This window comes from Aquarana catesbeiana, linkage group LG01 (genome assembly GCF_042186555.1).
Source record: "Aquarana catesbeiana isolate 2022-GZ linkage group LG01, ASM4218655v1, whole genome shotgun sequence".
In the NCBI taxonomy this organism is placed as follows: Eukaryota; Metazoa; Chordata; class Amphibia; order Anura; family Ranidae; genus Aquarana; species Aquarana catesbeiana.
In genome coordinates, this window is record NC_133324.1 from 580,320,653 (window position 1) to 580,340,099 (window position 19,447).

The window sequence follows — 19,447 nt, forward strand, 5'->3', positions numbered from 1 at the left end:
TACATGGTTACTTAATAAAGAAATTCTATTTTTTTGGATGTCATCCTGAGTGCCGACCATCCCTTACCATCCTCCAGACTCCCCCTGTATCCTCCTGACTTTCATCTCCTTTAGCCATCTAGAAGGTATCCCTCCCTGTGCCTCCCACGGCAGACATTCTCTCCCTGATCCGCTGATTGGCGTGGATACACAGTAGCTGGGCATTTACTGGAATATACTGGGGACAGCGAACATGGGAATCAGATATGGACAGGACAGGGAGGGGGATTGCTGCGGTGGGGGAGCAATTACAGGAAAGATGCCCTATGTGTCTCTCCCTCCAGCAGCCAGTGGGAGGGGGAGAAACCAGCTTTCAGCTGTTGCAGAGCGCCACACAGGGGATCATTCCTGTAATTGCCTTGCCGATCATCCTTCCTATCCTGCCCACATGCAATTTTTTTTTCTGCTGCCCAGGCCCCCCCGTGTGCCCGGTACAGGGGGACCAGTGGTACCCTCTTATCAGCGGCCCTGGTTACAGTATAGCTTTTTATTTTTTTATATCAGCAATATAATACTAATACAAACAATAGTTATTTTTGACAATCAAATATACGCGTACTCAAAAAAAAATCTCCTTTCATGGTGTGAGTTCCGCCTGTCTATTGGTCACTTCTTTCCACCACTTCCTGGATTCTCTGCATGCTTTGCAGTTTCTCCTCTGCTGTTTACTTTGTATTTCTTAGGACTACATATCCTATGGTACCTTGCTCCCTGCAAGCAGTAACTACTGTACTGACTCAGCCTCCTGAAATTCCTCCTCTCAGCACCTCTGTAGAAGTCAGGCTCTATGAATTCTGTGATACAGCATTGGCTTACACCAGGGCATAGTAGTATGTGTCACAAAATTCAGGGAAGTAAATGTGTGGGGATCTTCACAAAGTAAGTTTACAAACTTCAATAATTTTTAGGGTAATAGGAGTAGGCTAGAAATAATTGAAATATAATGTGGAAATAAATATGATTTTACATTTTGACCATATACAGTATACCCTTTATGTATGCCAAATAAAAATTCTTGACTTTTTTGGTACATTTGAACACACAAGAATTAGATCTTTATTCAAACAGTGCTTACAGATAAAGATGATATGTTTGAAATAGGAACACAAGAAAATGTTATGTTTTTAATGTGTTTAACAAATTTCAATAGATGTAATGGTTTACAGTGGGAAAAAAAGTATGTCCTTGGCATTAAAAGCTGGTGTTGCCCCCTGTACAAGAAATTATGTCTTGTAGGTATTTTGTATAAGTGCCCACTATCAACGCCTTGAAATTTTGACTGCTTCTCCATGCTAAATTCCTTCAGCTGCCAGATTTTTGGGGTTTCAAGTGACAGCGCATCTATTTTTGATTTTTTATTACCAAAGAGAACACCAGACCCCAGATGTCCGATGTTTAAATAAAACAAGTTGCACCTGCTTGTAGCACCCTCTAGCAAATATTGTTGGGACCCCACTGTAAAATTTGTGTACAAGGGGTCTGGACTATCTCCTCCTTTCAGCTGGAGTACTCATCACCACTATTGTATATGACCTCTGGGTCCTGGCAGGTAGTGGATGGCCACAAGGCCCAGAATGACAATCAACCTCACAGTCCATAGGTGCTTTACCTGTATAAGTACAGAGACTTAATGTGCACAAAGCATCCACAGGACAGTCTCTTGCTCTCTTTTTATATACTCAACAGCAGCTGAATCCTCTTTGCCTGTGTCAGAAACGATGAATCAGACCGAGACAGAAGTACAGTTAATCACACTTGTTTAATAATAATAAAAAGGTAAACAGAATAAGCGTAGTCAATACTTAGCCAAAGTTCAGTAACCAGATCGGGTAGTCAGCCAATGCCAATGTCAGAGAGCCAGAGGTCAACGTAGTAGTACAGCAAGCAGAATCAGGAGCCAGAAGAAGTGAGCTGGACGGCTTAAAGTAGCCAGGACTGACGAGCAGATCATCAACAGCTGAGTCATTGTGGAGAGAAAGGAGCTGGCAATTAGCCGACAGCTGACCGGCCAGAGAAGGAAGGGCTGAGCCCGGCCCTGACAGCCTGACACCCTGAGGGCCACAGAAAAGTTACCAGTATACTTGCCCTTACTGTACATAGGATCCCACAAAGGCAAATAAATCCTTCACACCATACACCGCACTACACACATCCCAACTTGGTCAGTAATAGAATATTCAACCTGACAACCTGCTTTTTGGCTTTTTACTAAATAAATAAACAGAATCCAAATAATGCCAGTGCATTAAAAATGTTCAAGGTACAGTCTCTCATCAGTATAATAAACAGTCCTTCTCAGAGGTAAGTGGCCCATGGTCAAAGTCTCTCCAATCTGCCTTGGGTTTTGCTCTTGGATATCTTCCAATTTACTGAGTTGGTTGGGCCCAAAGCAGGGAGCCCACTGAGGGGAACACGTGGCCAGCTTACCACTAGTCTTTGGAGTTCCCCATGGCCTCACTGTTCCCATCGACACTTGGTTCCATCCCTAGTTTAGATAACCTGGCAGGAGAAAGGGAAGACCGGCCCAGACATGTCAGGGTGCTACATTAAAAAGGTAGTTAACCTCCCTTCAGATGTATGCTCCCTAATGAGGTTCTAATCATCACTATACCATAAAGTGCAGCATTATCAAATATTCCAATGTACAAACAAAATTAAAGTGATATCAAACCAATGTGCATTTTTTTTTTGTGGTGATAACATTCAAATATCCAAGAATTTGACTATTCATGGTGCACTGTGAACCAGCAAGTATTTCCATGCATCAGTCCTTCAGTGTCAAATTCTTTGAATACCTTGTTTTCCAATGTAACTCGTGGGGCAGAGCTTTTTTTATGCTTTTCTTTATGATCCAAAGCAGATGATTCTTTCTGTCCAGCCGCAGCCCATCTTGTGTTTACATCTGAGCTGTTGGCCAGAGATTCTAGCCAATGGTGAGCCACGGCTCTGATCCTGCTCTGTGATTACATGCCCTGCATTCATTTCAATTTGCTTTGTAAGTCCAGTTTTGATATTGAATAAAAGAGACTTGGTATTTTACACAGATAGCACTATTTAGTCTTTTTTATATCCTTTTATGAGCTGCATTTTCTAACTTTGGAATTGATCTTAAAGGAAGAGATTTTAAGGTTGAGAATATTTTTTTATTATTTGTTTTTAAGTAAAGCAATAGGGGATACAAATTAAAGAAAAGGGGAAGGGAGAGCAATGGTAAACAAATACCATTAAGAATACGATACCAGAAATAAAAATATACATTTGTAAGAGACAGCTCTCAAAATTGGAGTCAGTACCAAAAATAACATGAACCTTGTGTTAAATTCTGAATATTTGAATGTTGGCACCATAAAAATACGGACATTTGCTTGATGTCACTATAATTTTCTTTGCACATGGGATTATTTGATAGCGCAGCACTTTATGATATAGTAATATTTTAAAGCAGATAGCTTTCTTTGTGTGCTGCAGCTTCTTTTTAGTTGTATTAAAAAGAGGGCGAGCACAAAGGGATTTGTTTTTGAGGTTCTAATTATTGCCACCTAATATGGAGCACCGGTTTCTAATTTCACTGATTGAAGTATTAGTAAGTTTACAGATGTACTTACTTTTTTCATACGACCAATCTGAGTTTATGTTAATTTAGATCATTAAATTTATACACCATGTCAATTGTGTGTCATTTTGTTTAAGCAAATTACCTTTTATCTTTAGGCACTATTTGAAAGATCTAATGTTTGTCTGTTAAAATATGTTGAAAAAGTCAACGATTTTCATGGGGTGTACTCATATCACTGTAGCAATGCATAAATTAAGAGCGGACTTACCTGGGTGCATCTGCTTCCTCATTAAAATGCAACTAAACTTTCTCAATCAACATCAATCGACTATTTTTATTCCTTTTGCTGCTAGCATTAGTAAATAGAACATTGGAGACAGCAAAGTATAAAAAATATATACAAATTTTATTAAATGAACAACATCAACATCAATAAAAACAATACATACAGTACAGTCATGGCCATGGATGTGTGCAAGGCATCCTGTTATTGACAATGATTTACTGTGATCACGTTCATGTTTTCTACATGTTTCGCCATGTGGCTTCTTCAGGAAAGAACATGAAGATTCATTAAATACCTGTGATTCGACAACTTTAGTTGTGCAATGAAAATGGAAAAAATACAAATTACTATAACAAATATGAACAAGTTGTATCTTATGTGTATCTATGACTGCACTTAAGTGAAAGGCAAAAGACATTCCCTGAACAAAAACCAAAGGGCCCTACCTCATGTTGTGAATCTAGAGGCCCGAACAAAATTGAATTCAAAAATAAAAATACATACCTATACTTCTGATCTTGTTATGATTTATTTCTGTTTTGATTAATTTATTTTAGTCCTGTTTTGTTTCGTATTGTACTGTTTTGTTCTTGTTTTTGTTTATTTTGTTTTTTCATTTCTGGCGTTGCTGCATCCATGCCATTTTTTCACCCCTCCCTATAGGTGACCTGGCAATATTCGGGGGATTTTGAACTGTGGATGCAGTATTCTGGCGGATTCTAGACATGTGCATTCGTTTTCGTCCGAATGCATTTTCGTCCGAATTTCAGGTATTTTCGCTATCGTTTTAACAAACGATAACGAAAGTGCAGAGTCCGAAAAACGAAAGATCCGACATAAACAAATGCTTTATTTTCGTTTTCGTTGCTACAACAGTTTGATATAGATAGGAGATTCGACATGATGATGACAATAACAATCTGTGTCCATCAAACCTGTGGTCGAATGTGCCTAAGCTTAGCTCTATTAGTCCAAGATTATTCTACATAGAGAGAAAAGCGGGAGGAAAGATTCGACGTAGGGGAGAAAAGATTCGACGTAGGGGAGAAAAGATAAATAAAACTAATGATGATGATGAATGTTATTGGCTGATTGTAACCAAAGAGGAGGAGCAGTAAAATAGCTAGAACTAAGTACACACGTACTTTGGCTTATGGTGTCTGTTGAAAGTTCTAAGAAGATTCGACGGAGCAGGTAAACTATACGGCGTTGTACAGTTTAGCTGCTCCGTCAAATCTTCTATGCACATTCGACAGACACCATAAGCCTTCAATGACAGATTCTACCTTAATTTGGATTTTCGGACGAATGCAATTTTTAACGAAAAACGAGATAAATAAAAACGAATTTCGGGAGTAACTAAATACATTTATTTTTCGGACGAAAACGAAATTCTGAAACGAAATATTTCAGTGTGCACATGTCTAGCGGATTCCATTTCTCACTTGAATTCAATTTTGTTTGGGCCTCTAGACTCACAACTTGAGGTAGGGCCCTTTAGCTTTTGTTCAGGGAATGAAGAAGCCACATGGCGAAACATGTAGAAAACATGAGCGTGATCACAGTAAATCATTGTCAATAATAGGATGCCTTGCACACACCCATGGCCATGACTGTACTGAATGTATTGTTTTTATTGATGTTGTTCATTTATTAAAATTTGTATATATTTTTTATACTTTGTTGTCTCTAATGTTTTGCACCTTTAAAGTCCCATATCTCCCATATGTCTTGTTTTTGTCTAAATGGGATGTTGGTGCCATATCTCATGTAAACTCTGACACAGATCTCTGACCACGTAACTTAACATTAGTAAATTATTATTATTATTATTATTATTATTATATAGAAGGTATATCATATGTACTTGTTTTAAAACATTTTTTTACATTTCTTCATATGCTTTCTGGTTTCTCTGTCCTTGGCCAAAATTATGTCATACATCCCAGGAGTCTTCATGGGCATTTTTTTAGCTGCATCTGGAGGAGGGGATGAGGTGCTTTCTCAGCTAAGCACACCCTCCTGCCTGCATACCTGAGCTAAGGATTCCAAGAAGTAACCACTACATAAATCATCTGCCCTTACTCAAGATGGCCACAGCTAGAAATTTAGGGGGTGTTTTTCAACAAAAAAAGCACAAGGACATGGATGGATGGGCGAGTTTGCTTTGAAAATATTAAAAATGAATTAAATAGCATTTTCAGTTTGTGGTTCTCAGATACAGTTAGATAGTTCCACTCTTTATCTAAGCCTTAAAACAAAATGTTCATATTTTTCAGATAATCAGTTGGATATTGTGTTTTCTATTTGTTTGCTCTTTTTTCAAACCCACAGCCCCCACCCCACACATACAGAGGGTTTGCTTTGATTAAAATTTCCGCTCAGGCCACATAAATTTACAAGAACACAAGGTTTCTAGTAGAATCAACAGGTATTTTTCTGTGCTTGCAGAAAATGTACTTACACCAATCTGCAGCTGAAGCAATGATAGCAGACACAGTGATCAATTTTAAAACTAGCAAAGAGGGAAAGGTGTGCATGGGCAAGGCAATATATAAAACAGTACATTTTTTTTATACTATTGTTCTTCTCACCTTGCCTAGACTGATGAGAAAATAGTCATGAACCTTTTACCATGTTGTATATGTAACAGTATATCTTGCTTGTAATAGTACACGGACAGCATTGAATTGCGAAACATGTCAAATATAACTGATGGACCTTCCAATCAGAAACAATGGGCAGAAGTTATATTGACCTTGGACAAGGAGGAAGTGATTATAAGGGTGAGTTTAATTACATAAGCAGACAGCAAATAATATTGACTCATGCTGAAATGAATGATTTCTGTTTCTGCTTAATGAACAAAAATAATGGCATTATTCTTCTTTGTATTATTAAATCATAAGCCGTAGTGCAAATGGTATGAATAAACTTAATGAGAAATAGATGTAGAATTTATCAAGATGATCAACGCTGAAAGCTGCAGGTCCCGACTCCCCACTTCATTGTTGCTTCATCACCTTTGTCAGCACTGGAAACCTTAGAAATATTTCACATATAGGACCTGTCAAGCAGGCCCCTATGCAAGCCTTGGTTCGCACAAGAATCAAATGTTATTTTTATTTTTAACAAAAATATAGATGTGTGGAGTATGTTTGAAACTTCTTACATCTTTAACTTCCTGTTTTGGAGGGTGGACTACAGATCTGAACTGACCTATAGCCTACCACTGTCAGAAACCATGAAATCTGACCGAGACAGAAGTACAGTTAAATCACACTTGTTTAATAATAAAAGTAAAAAGAACAAACGTAGTCAAAACATAGCCAAAGTTCAGTAACCGGAACGGATAGTCAGCCAAGCCAGAAGTCAGGGATCAATGTAGTGGAACAGCAAGCAGGATCTGGAACCAGAAGGGATGTCAGCAAAGCAAGTCTTGAACAGAATATCAGTTTCTGTGATGTTGACCAAGGCGAAGGCAGAGCTTCTCTGGACTGGATGGCTTGTAGGCAGGAGGCAGGACTTAAGAGCAGGATATCATCAACAGCTGAGTAACTATGGAGAGATGGGAGCTGGCAATTAGCCGACATCTGAGTGGCCAGCTCAGAGAAGGAAGGGCTGAGCCCAGCCCTGACAGCCACTTACTATCTTGTCTGTCATTACTTTATAACTATAGAGAATGAGTCTCAGTTCACACTGATGTGGTGTGGATTTCATATTCTATTGGGATTTTATGTGATAGACCAACACAAAGTGGCACATAATTGTGAAGTGAAAGGAAAATGATAAATGGTTTTTCAATTTTGTTTTACAAATAAATATGTTAAACGTATAGCGTGCATTTGTATTCAGCTCCCTTTACTCTGATACCCCTAACTAAAATCTAGTGGAACCAATTGCCTTCAGAAGTCATCTATTTAGTAAATAGAGTCCAGCGGTGTATAATTGAATCTCAGTATAAATATAGCTGTTCTGTGAAGCCCTCAGAGGTTTGTTAGAGAACCTTAGTGAACAAACAGCATCATGAAGGCCATGGAACACACCAGACAGGTCAGGGTAAAGTTGTGGAGAAGTTTAAAGCAGGCTTAGGTTTTAAAATAAAAAAAAAAATATCCCAAGCTTTGAACATTTCATGGAGCACTGTTCAATCCATCATCCGAAAATGGAAAGGGTATGGCATAACTGCAAAACTACCAAGACATGGCTGTCCACCTAAATGGACAACCCAGGCAACATTAATCAGAGAAGCAGCCAAGAGGGCCATGATAACTCTGGAGAAGTAGAAGAGATCCACAGCTCAGGTGGAAGAATCTGTCCACAGGACAACTTTTAGTCGTGCATTCCACAAATCTGGTCTTTGTGGAAGAGTGGCAAGAAGAAAGTAATTGTTGAAAGAAAGCCATAAATTGCTTTCTTAACTTTCTTAACTTGTTTGCCGTTTGCATGAAGCCATGTGGTGGACACAGCAAACATGTGGAAGAAGGTGCTCTGGTCAGATGAGACCAAAATGTAACTTTTTGGCCTAAAAGCAAAACGCTTTGTGTAGCGGAAAACTAACACTGCACATCACCCTGAACACACCATGGGGATGGTTTTCTTCAGCAGGGACAGGGAAACTGGTCAGACTTGATAGGAAGATGGATGGAGCCAAATACAGGGCAATCTTAGAAGAAACCTGTTAGAGTCAGCAAAAGACTTGAAACTGGGGCGGAGGTTCACCCTAAACATACAGCCAGAGCTACAATGGAATGGTTTAGAATCAAAACCTACAGTATTCATGTGTTAGACTGGCGCAGTCAAAGTCCAGACCTAAATGCAATTGAGAATCTGGCAAGACTTGAAACTTGAAAATTGCTGTTCACAGATGCTCACATCCAATCTGACAGAGCTTGAGCTATTTTGCCGAGGAGAATGGTCAAAAATTTTACTCTCTAGATGTGCAAAGCTGGTGGAGACATCCCCAAAAAGACTTGCAGCTGGGGCTGAATACAAATGCACGCCACACTTTTTAGATATTTATCTGTAAAAAAAAATTGAAAACCATTTATCATTTTCCTTCCACTTCACAATTATGTGCCACTTTGTGTTGGTCTATCACATAAAATCCCAATAAAATACATTTACGTTTTTGGTTGTAACATGACAAAATGTGGAAAATTTCAAGGGGTATGAATACTTTTTCAAGGCACTGTATTCTCAAACATGATCTTAAATTGTATTTCATATGCTGTAGAACTTATGATTGTCTGTATATCACCAATGTCACTACTGTGTTTTTCAAGACCCATGCCACATTAGCAAACCTGTCACTGGAGGCAACTTGCCAGCAGCAGCATTGCTGAAGAGACCTTTCAACTGCTACTACCATGCCAAATTACTGCAAAATTTTGTTTGCCAGTAAGGGAGCAGAACTGGATTGACACCTTGCTGGTTTGTAATGATGTTGTAGGAGCAGGTTTTTGATCTCTTACCAAGTCAGTGTCTGGGCTGTCAATAGGAGGGTACTGTCAGTCCTCTCATATTGGTTCCAGGACCCTTTGGGTCAGCAGGGGGACCTGGGCCCAGCAGAGTCTGCCTGTGGCTCTTTCCTCTCCCTGTGGTTTAGTGTGTCCCATCACTCTCCTGTAATCCCTATTCGTTCCCTAGGAGAAGCTTATGATAGGGGCTGTTGGGTTGTCAAATTCTAAAGGCAGCCCTGGTCAGTGATAGGTTGACTAGTGTGACATGGTCCTAAAGAATATATATATATATATATATATATACCGGTGTATATATATATATATATATATATATATATATATATATATAGATATATAGTGAAGGAGTGATGCTGTTGGAGCACGTAAATACACTCAAATCAGGTTGATGTCAGTGGCACAAGTGATAGGATAACTAGTGTGACACAGCCTTAAAAGTAAGTGCTCCCTAAGCAAGTTGACATTATTAAAAGGATGACTAGTGTGACAGGGACCTAAACAATACTCCCACTAATAAATGCAGACAATGGATAATTTCTTTCCACAGCTGTAAGCTTTTTGAATATGTCTACAATGCTAAAAAAATTACAATAAGTTGATGATGCTAAATAAAAGGCATTTTCTTATTACTTGAATTATCTTGCAGACAGAAATTGCCGAAGATGCTGAAGAGTGGAAAGGCTTTATATTGACCGTGGTTGAGGTACAATTAAAAAAATAAATATATATATATATTTTTATCACTTTTCATACTGTCCAGTAATCTCATGCCTCCTTATGAGGAATTCCAATCAATAACTTCCTGTTTTCCAGTGCAGTGACTAGACTGGCCACTGTTTACCTGTATCTTTTTAATTTTATTATATTATTACTTGTATGACTTAAGCCTAGTATGCATGAATCGAATGCCGGGTGGCATCGGCCAGTTAAATAGAAACCGGCTGACATTCGGCCTGTGTGTACTTGAGTCGGCCCAACAGAAGCCAATGGCTGAGAGTGCTGACCGAGTGTTCTGGCTGCAAACATGATAGAACAGCAGGGGAGATTGCTGTACTAATGTGGGATAGTTAGTACAGCGGATCCTCCTGAGCTTTAAGTTTTTTTTTCGTTCAGCCCTACCATCATTAAGCCCTAAATTCTGGTTATGTACTAGGCGTTACTTATCCAAAAGAAACTCCAATTCTCCAAAGCTACAATGATTTCTTTAGGGAGTCTCAGTGTTGTTTTCCAAACAATAAACTTTTTGACCTCCTATGTCTTGTTAAACCCCTGCCTCACCTTGCCGCCTTATTACAATAGTTGGTCAGGGCAGGCACTCCTACTATCTGTCTGCTCATTAAAATTATTGAAGCTATATACAGTGTATGTATGTGTGTGTGTGTGTGTGTGTGTGTGTGTGTGTGTGTGTATATACAGTCAGGTCCATAAATATTGGGACATCGACACAATTCTAATCTTTTTGGCTCTATCCACCACCACAATGGATTTGAAATGAAACGAATAAGATGGGCTTTAACTGCAGACTTTCAGCTTTAATTTGAGGGTATTTACATCCAAATCAGGTGAACGGAGTAAGAATTACAACAGTTTGTATATGTGCCTCCCACTTTTTAAGGGACCAAAAGTAATGGGACAATTGGCTGCTCAGCTATTCCATGGCCAAGTGTGTGTTATTCCCTCATTATCCCATTTACAAGGAGCAGATAAAAGGTCCAGAGTTCATTTCAAGTGTGCTATTTGCATTTGGAATCTGTTGCTGTCAACTCTCAATATGAGATCCAAAGAGCTATCACTATCAGTGAAGCAAGCCATCATTAGGCTGAAAAAACAAAAAAAACCATCAGAGAGATAGCAAAAACATTAGGTGTGGCCAAATCAACTGTTTGGAACATCCTTAAAAAGAAAGAACGCATTGGTGAGCTCAGCAACACCAAAAGACCCGGAAGACCACAGAAAACAACTATGGTGGATGACCGAAGAATTCTTTCCCTGGTGAAGAAAACACCCTTCACAACAGTTGGCCAGATCAAGAACACTCTCTAGGAGGTAGGTGTATGTGTGTCAAAGTCAACAATCAAGAGAAGACTTCATCAGAGTGAATACAGAGGGTTCACCACAAGATGTAAACCATTGGTGAGCCTCAAAAACAGGAAGGCCAGATTAGAGTTTGCCAAACAACATCTAAAAAAGCCTTCACAGTTCTGGAACAACATCCTATGGACAGATGAGACCAAGATCAACTTGTACCAGAGTGATTGGAAGAGAAGAGTATGGAGAAGGAAAGGAACTGCTCATGATCTAAAGCATACCACCTCATTAGTGAAGCATGGTGGTGGTAGTGCCATGGCGTGGGCATGTATGACTGCCAATGGAACTGGTTCTCTTGTATTTATTGATGATGTGACTGCTGACAAAAGCAGCAGGATGAATTCGGAAGTGTTTCGGGAAATATTATCTGCTCATATTCAGCAAAATGCTTCAGAACTCATTGGACAGCGCTTCACAGTGCAGATGGACAATGACCCGAAGAATACTGCGAAAGCAACCAAAAGGGAAAGAAGTGGAATGTTATGCAATGACCAAGTCAATCACCTGACCTAAATCTAATTGAGCATGCATTTCACTTGCTGAAGACAAAACTGAAGGAAAAATGCCCCAAGAACAAGCAGGAACTGAAGACAGCTGTAGTAGAGGCCTGGCAGAGCATCACCAGGGATGAAACCCAGCGTCTGGTGATGTCTATGCGTTCCAGACTTCAGGCTGTAATTGACTGTAAAGGATTTGCAACCAAGTATTAAAAAGTGAAAGTTTGATGGATGATTGTTAATCTGTCCCATTACTTTTGGTCCCTTAAAAAGTGGGAGGCACATTTACAAACTGTTGTAATTCCTACACCGTTCACCTGATTTGGATGTAAATACCCTCAAATTAAAGCTGAAAGTCTGCAGATAAAGCACATCTTATTTGTTTCATTTCAAATCCATTGTGGTGGTGTATAAAGCCAAAAAGATTAGAATTGTGTTGATGTCCCAATATTTATGGACCTGACTGTATATATGTATATATATATATATATATACAGTAGCTCACAAAAGTGAGTACACCCCTCACATTTTTGTAAATATTTTATCATATCTTTTCATGTGACAACACTGAAGAAATGACACTTTGCTACAATGTAACCACCATTATTTTCCAGCACTGTGTAAGCAGTGGCGTCTCTAGCTTTCAAATTTAGGGGGGGCACATGGGGGGACAGGGACAAAAGTAGGGGGGCAACTATAAAATGCATATATATACATATCTCCTGGGGCCCTTTACTACGACCCCACAACGGGCCCTTTCACATGTTCTGCAGTGAGCTCCCTTCCTACTGTATTGGGGTCCCCCAGGGTGGCAGAAAACAAGAGATATATGTCACCAGCATATCAAGAAAATATAAGGGTCCAAAGCAGTGGGAGAACTGTCAGGGTTGCAAAGGTTGTCTTGCCTCCGGGCCCTGGTGTTCTGCCACTGTGGGGTTCCCCAGCCTCCTCTTGCTGTCCTGCCCCTGCTATTGACAGCGCTGGTCTGGCATTTCTTGGAATTTACAGGCTGGTCCTCCTGTCCTAAGGACGGGAGAAATCAGTCTGTTTTTTCAGTAACTGAGAGTCCTGGTGGAGTCCTTCCTGCAACTCGCTCTTCTCCCTGCCAATGAGGATGCAGGTGAAGGAGCAGATCGGGCGTCCGTGGTTGTGTGAACGCTCGCATTATGCAGTGTCAGCGAGCAGGCGAGGGGGGAGGAATCACCCGCAGGAGCTGACTGGGGACTCTCTCCCTCTTAGACATTGATTTTTTGTAAAAAAAAAAAAAAAAAATTTTTTTTTTTTTGGGGGGGGCACATGGTGGGGCACAGCATAATGTTGGGGGGGTCAGGGCCCCCTCTGGCCCCCCCCTAGGGTCGCCATTGTGTGTAAGTAGACCCCCCTATCATTTTCAGCCAAGGAAGCTGCCATCTTTGCCTCTGTTTAATCTACAATGATGATGATGCCATGATGCTGCACATGTGATCAGTTGTGACACCAGCCATATGGATGGTTTGACAGTTTGGTTGAGAGTGCAACCAATGGGAGTGTTACATTTCCGGCACGTGCTGGAAATGAAACAGTTTTTTGAAACTGGTAAATGGATGGGTTTACTTCCGCTTTAACCCTCTTGGGCATGGAGTTCACCAGAGCTTCACAGGTTGCCACTGGAGTCCTTTTCCACTCCTCCATGATGACATTGCTGAGCTGGTGGATGCTGGGGACCTTGCGCTCCTCCACCTCCCGTTTGAAGATGCCCGACAGATGCTCAATAGGGTTTAAATCCCGAGACATGCTTGGCCAGTTTATCACCTTTACCCTCAGCTTCTTTAGCAAGGCAGTGGTCGTCTTGGAGGTCGGTTTGGGGTCATTATCATGTTGGAATCCTGCCCTGCGGCCCAGTCGCCGAAGCTAGGGGATCATGCTCTGCTTCAGTATGTCACAGTACCTGTTGGCATTCATGGTTCCCTCAAGGAACTGTAGCTCCCCAGTGCCGGCAGCACTCATGTAGCCCCAGACCATGACACTCCCACCACTATGCTTGACTGTAGGCAAAAAACACTTGTCTTTGTACTCCTCACCTGGTTGTCGCCTCACACACGCTTGACACCATCTGAACCAAATACATTTATCTTGGTTTTAACAGACCACAGGACATGGTTCCAGCAATCCATGTGCTTAGTCTGCTTGTCTTAAGCAAACTGTTTGCTGGCTTTCTTGTGCATCATCTTTAGAAGAGGCTTTGTTCTGGGATGATAGCCATGCAAACCAATTTGATGCGGTGTATGGTCTGAGCACTGACAGGCTGACCCCCCACCCCTTCAACCTCTGCAGCAATGCTGGCAGCACTCATACGTCTATTTCCCAAAGACAACCTCTGAATATGACTCTGAGCATGTGCACTCAGCTTCTTTTGTCGACCATGACAAGGCCTGCTCAGTTTCAGGGTCTTGGCAATCTTCTTGTAGCCTAGGCCATCTTTATGTAGAGCAACAATTCTTTTTTTCAGATCCTCAGACTGTTCTTTGCCATGAGGTGCCATGTTGAACTTCCAGGGACCAGTATGTGAGAGTGATAACGCCAAATTTAACACACCTGCTCCCCATTCACACCTGAGACCTTGTAACACTAACAAGTCATATGACACCAGGGAGGGAAAATGGCTAATTGGGCCGAATTTAAACATTTTCACTTAGGGGTGTACTCACTTTTGTTGCCAGCAGTTTAGACATTAATGGCTGTGTGAGTTATTGAGGGGACAGCAAATTTACACTGTTATACAAGCTGTAGACTCACTACTTTACATTGTAGCAAAGTGTAATTTCTTCAGTGTTGTCACATGAAAAGATATAATAAAATATTTCCAAAAATGTGACTGGTGTACTCACTTTTGTGAGATACTGTGTATGTATGCATGTATGTATATGTGTATTTATGTGTCTCACAGATAATCTACATAGACATATACATCCCATAATAGGTTGCTCACAAGGCAGACAGACACAATAGAACAATGGGACTAGCACAGGAGGAGACCCCAAACGGGTTGACTTCGAAGTTAGTCCGTAGTTCCAGTCCCCCAATGCCCATACCCACACAGGACCACCAAACACATTGTCCCAAACAGAACATTACTGTCTGGTCACCTTGAGGCTAGGTGGCAGATGCACTCAGTAGGAGTCAGAAGTGCACCGCTAGGTAGTGGACCCTAGGACTGACTGCTGCGGATTGAACCCTGGGAGGTTCAGGAAGCAGGTCTACTGGATCACTGACACAGATCCCACTGGGAGCTAGAGCATAGATTTCCCAGGGCACGGAGTCTAAGAGCCAGCAGGTGTTCACCAGAGCCTCCAGTGGTGAGGATGGACTGCGCTGCAGTCTGGCTCCAGGTCGCGACCCCCAGGGTCTCACAGCTCACGCTCACGGTAGACTACAGGAGAAAAGGAAGGAGGCAGCAGGCTGGAACAACAAGGAAAGTAAGGGACAAGTCAAGGTCGGGGCCACAAGCAGACAAGGACAACAGAGTTCACGCCAAGGTTCAGGGTCACAGGCAAACAGGGATGGTCGGGGACACGCCAAAGGTCAGGGTCACGAGCAGACAGGAATAGTTAAGAACAGGCCGGTAACTGGAATCAGACGTAGGCAACACAGCAAGTGCACACGAAAGCTAACACACAATGGTTGATCAGCACTGCTGGCTTGCAGTGCACAGGTTAATATAGGGTTCCCTGATAGGGCCTGGGGTGGGGCCATTCTTAGAGGAGAGGTTATAAAACCAGTAAGGTGAGAGGCAGCTGGTCTTTAGAGATGAACACATGGAGACAGGTAAGCTGACAGAGAAACTCTATTGCATAACCATGACTATTACTCACCCAGCCAACCTCTGCCTCTCTCGTTAAACATACCCGCCGCTGGGGAGAATGGCGGACTGGTCCTTCTCCCTGGAGAGAAGACAGGGTGACTGGGCTTACTCCGTCAGGATGTTGGGGATCTGGGCCGACTGCCCAACATCCCTGGGGTATACAGGTGGAGACTGAAGTCCCTTCCACTGTTACTAGATGAACATCCCCCAGTATTTGTAAAGCAAGGCTGACATCCTCCTGTCCCAATGCCAGAACTTTTTCTGGGGTTGGGTCAGTGGAGATCGAAGTCCCATCCACTACCGCAGAAATTCCATCTTCTGTTGAGGGCAGAGCCCAGCAGCACTCTGCCCTGTTACAAGCCCTTCTGCGTTACTGCCATTATTCTAGGGTGCCATCTGCTGCTGGGAAGGAAAGCCAGCTGCTTTACCTCCCTTATCCTCATCTGGCTGCTGGGATGACATGTCCCTGGTACTGTCTCCCAGGTGCACTGATCTTTGCTGGGGAGGAAAGATCACTTTCTCCACCCTGACAAACTGTTGGGAAGGGAGGATGAACATCTCCTCTCCCTTCTCCCCTGGATCTTAATCTGTAGCTGGGAAGTGACCATCTCCTTCTCACCCTGGGCCTCCGGAACTGCTGCAGGTGTGGGGCAGAGGTCTTGGACCCTCTGTAAAGTTGCCAGCACTTCAGCTGGAGTAGTTTCTGGTAACTCCAAATGCTGCTGACAGAAAATCCCACGTCTCTGTCAGTTATGCGGAAGAAAGGCCGACTGTCCCTTTTCTCAGGGAGGCTGAAGCTGCTGTTGGTGCTGGGTAGAGCTCAGTGATAATTGGCCCTGATGCCAGCTCTTCTGCTGGAGGCTCACTAGGTTGTCCTTCCTCAGTGGAGAAGTCTAATAAATCCCCAGTCTCTGGAACTGGTGTCTGGGAATAGAGGTTCACCATCTCCTGTCAGTAGAACCCAGCAGATGTTATCGGTGCTGGGCAAGGTTAGCAGAGCTCTGCCTTGTTGTCAGCACTTCAGCTTTTGGAGACGGCAATCTCCGGAGTTTCCACTGCCGTTTCTCTGGCATGCTGCTGAATGTGTTTTAGCAGTTTCCTGTATGGCCTTTCCAGATGCTGTTCCTTCCTTAGCAAATAGTCGAGACCTGGTTTAAGCTCTGAGACTCCTGCAAGACTAAGCATAGCCTCTCTGTATTCTCGCAGGTCCTCAAGGGTAGGTTCCCCTTCATCATCAAATACAAAGCGATCTGTAAGGCTCTTCCACAGCAATCCAGGCCGCCAAAGTCATATCCCTCCCGGAGAGCATTCTGTTGTCTCCCCTAAATATTCCTGCTCTGCGTGCCATTGCAGAGCCCGATAATGATTGTCCAGCTCGATCTCCTGCTGAACCAGCCTGTCCAACTCAGTCACCCATTGCTCCTGGGGCCGTTCTGCCATCCGCAACACCCGCTGGTCACTTTCCCATTGCTCTAGGGTTGGAAAGAACTTGCCCTGTTGCATACCAGCGACCTGGAGGGCTCCAATCCAGAGTCCTACCCGAATCTGCCTGAGCTCCAGGTATTCATCTGCAGACACAGTCCTGGAGTATGCTGAAAGGATGATCCGTAGCAGCTCCGGGAACCCTAATGCCAGATCTATATCTCCGCTGGGGTGACCAAAGTCTGCTATCCTGATCTTGGATCCCGGTGGAGGTTTGGATGTCCCCGACTGTGCTGTCACCAATGTAACGAAACGTCCCACACTCCGCTTGAGTGCTTCCAGCCTTCCAGTCTGAATATAGATATCAGATCTTACAGCCACATATTGTAATTAAAAAAACAGACGAGACTAGCTCAGTTACAAAGCTGGAACATAGAATTGTTTTTTTGAACACATGCACACAGAGATATTCAAACTTCTCAGCAGTAGACTGTCCAATCAGCAGGGAGAGCTGTTGGGGGAATCCCCCCTCTCCCCTCTCACAGCTAATCTTCATAGACATATACATCCCATAATGGGGTGCTTACAAGGCAGACAGTCACAATAGAACAATGGGATACAGCCACATCTAGCAAACACATAGCAACCCCCACCCCACCTCAAACCATCTAGCAATGGTCTCCGATGAACGATGTACTTTATCTTCATATAATCTTGAGGTCAGACTGGGGTTCTCGGTCACCGTGTGCCACTGATAGACACGGGGGTTTTTTTACTAAAGGCAAATCCACTTTGTACTACAAGTGCAAACTACAAGTGCGAAGTCCACTTGAAATTGCACTGAAAGTGCACTTGGAAGTGCAGTCGCTGTAGATCCGAGAGGGACATGCAAGGGGAATAAAAAACAGAATTTTAGCTTGCACATGATTAGATAATAAAATCAGCAGAGCTTCCCCTCATTTCAGATCTACCCCTCAGATTTACAGCGACTGCACTTCCAAGTGCACTTTCAGTGCAATTTCAAGTGCACTTTGCACTTGTAGTTTGCACTTGTAGTGCAAAGTGGATTTGACTTTTGTAAATAACCCCCAGGGTGACTTACACATAGGAGGGGCTGGGGGAGCTGGACAAGGAGCTTCCAGTGCTCTCCAAGGTAACCTGGGTTCCACAAGCCCCCTGCCCAAAGTGACTCTCGACAGTTCTGCATTCGTTGGGTAACCTGCACGACCATTGCACTAACAAAACTAAACTTTTTATGTCATGTACAATATTCAGATTTATTTAACTGCAACTGTAGTTTTGAAGTTAGCAATGTGTTGTCATGATGTAGATAGCTCCTCTATGTCCTTATACAGTGTTTGTAGATAGAGAAGCTATGTCCTTATACTGTATCTGCTAACTATAAAAGTATGGACCTCTCCACCCACTTCCTTCTCAACATTATATTTATGAACGAAGCACAGGTGCAAGTTTGAATAGTTGCCATATCTGAATACCTTGAGTTTAAATATCTGTTTCTTTTTGTATATAGCAATCTGTTCCAGGCTGGTTGACTTTGTTACCTGGACAACTCATTAGGCTAAAGGAAATTCTAGAAAAAGAAACAGCCAGGAGAGCAGAAGAAAAAAGTCCTGTGTCTCCATCATCTAGACTTTCTGTGGATATGCCTGTCTCTGGACCTTATGAAGATTGTGACATACCAAATGATCCAAATGAAATGCCTTTGTAAGTTCATTGTTCCCGAAGCAACCTGCTTACTGACAAATCAAACTATTCTTGTAATCGGGAAATAAAAAACTTATACCCACTTTACCAACTGGTAATCTGTTTGCAAAAAAATGAGATGTGTGGGGTATAATTTGTCTAATTCGTTTTAAAAATAATCAGTTACAATTTGTCCAAATCCAGGAAAAAAAATACCTATGCACATTTGCAGACTGGTGATTTCTGGATTGATAGGTATATGTTAAAAACTGAGGCCACTCATCCCATGCAGCTTTTGGTGACAACATGCATCCAGCCAGGATCACTGTAAGTAATTACTGGTTGTGTGAACAGTCACCTGTCAGCCTCTCATTTGGATTGTATGGGCTGTGCGTCTGCAGCTATTTACACATACCTGTCATTCCAGACTCAGTAATCTATAGGGGGTGATAATCGCGTACACACGAGCAGACTTTACGGCAGACTTTGCCCGACGGACGGGATTTGGTCGGAAAATTCGATCGTGTGTGGGCT

General features: G+C 42.3%; 1 protein-coding gene across 2 annotated transcripts in view; it reads left to right on the top strand.

Moving 5' to 3' along the window:
* STAP1 (signal transducing adaptor family member 1) overlaps nt 1-19,447 on the top strand; it is a 119,076-nt gene that overhangs the window by 60,716 nt on the left and 38,913 nt on the right. For both annotated transcript variants that reach the window (XM_073597802.1, XM_073597794.1), the window contains exons 3-5: nt 6,554-6,667; nt 10,008-10,064; nt 18,741-18,934. In XM_073597802.1, coding sequence (XP_073453903.1) covers nt 6,554-6,667; nt 10,008-10,064; nt 18,741-18,934 — 365 coding nt within the window. The remainder of the gene's footprint in view (nt 1-6,553; nt 6,668-10,007; nt 10,065-18,740; nt 18,935-19,447) is intronic.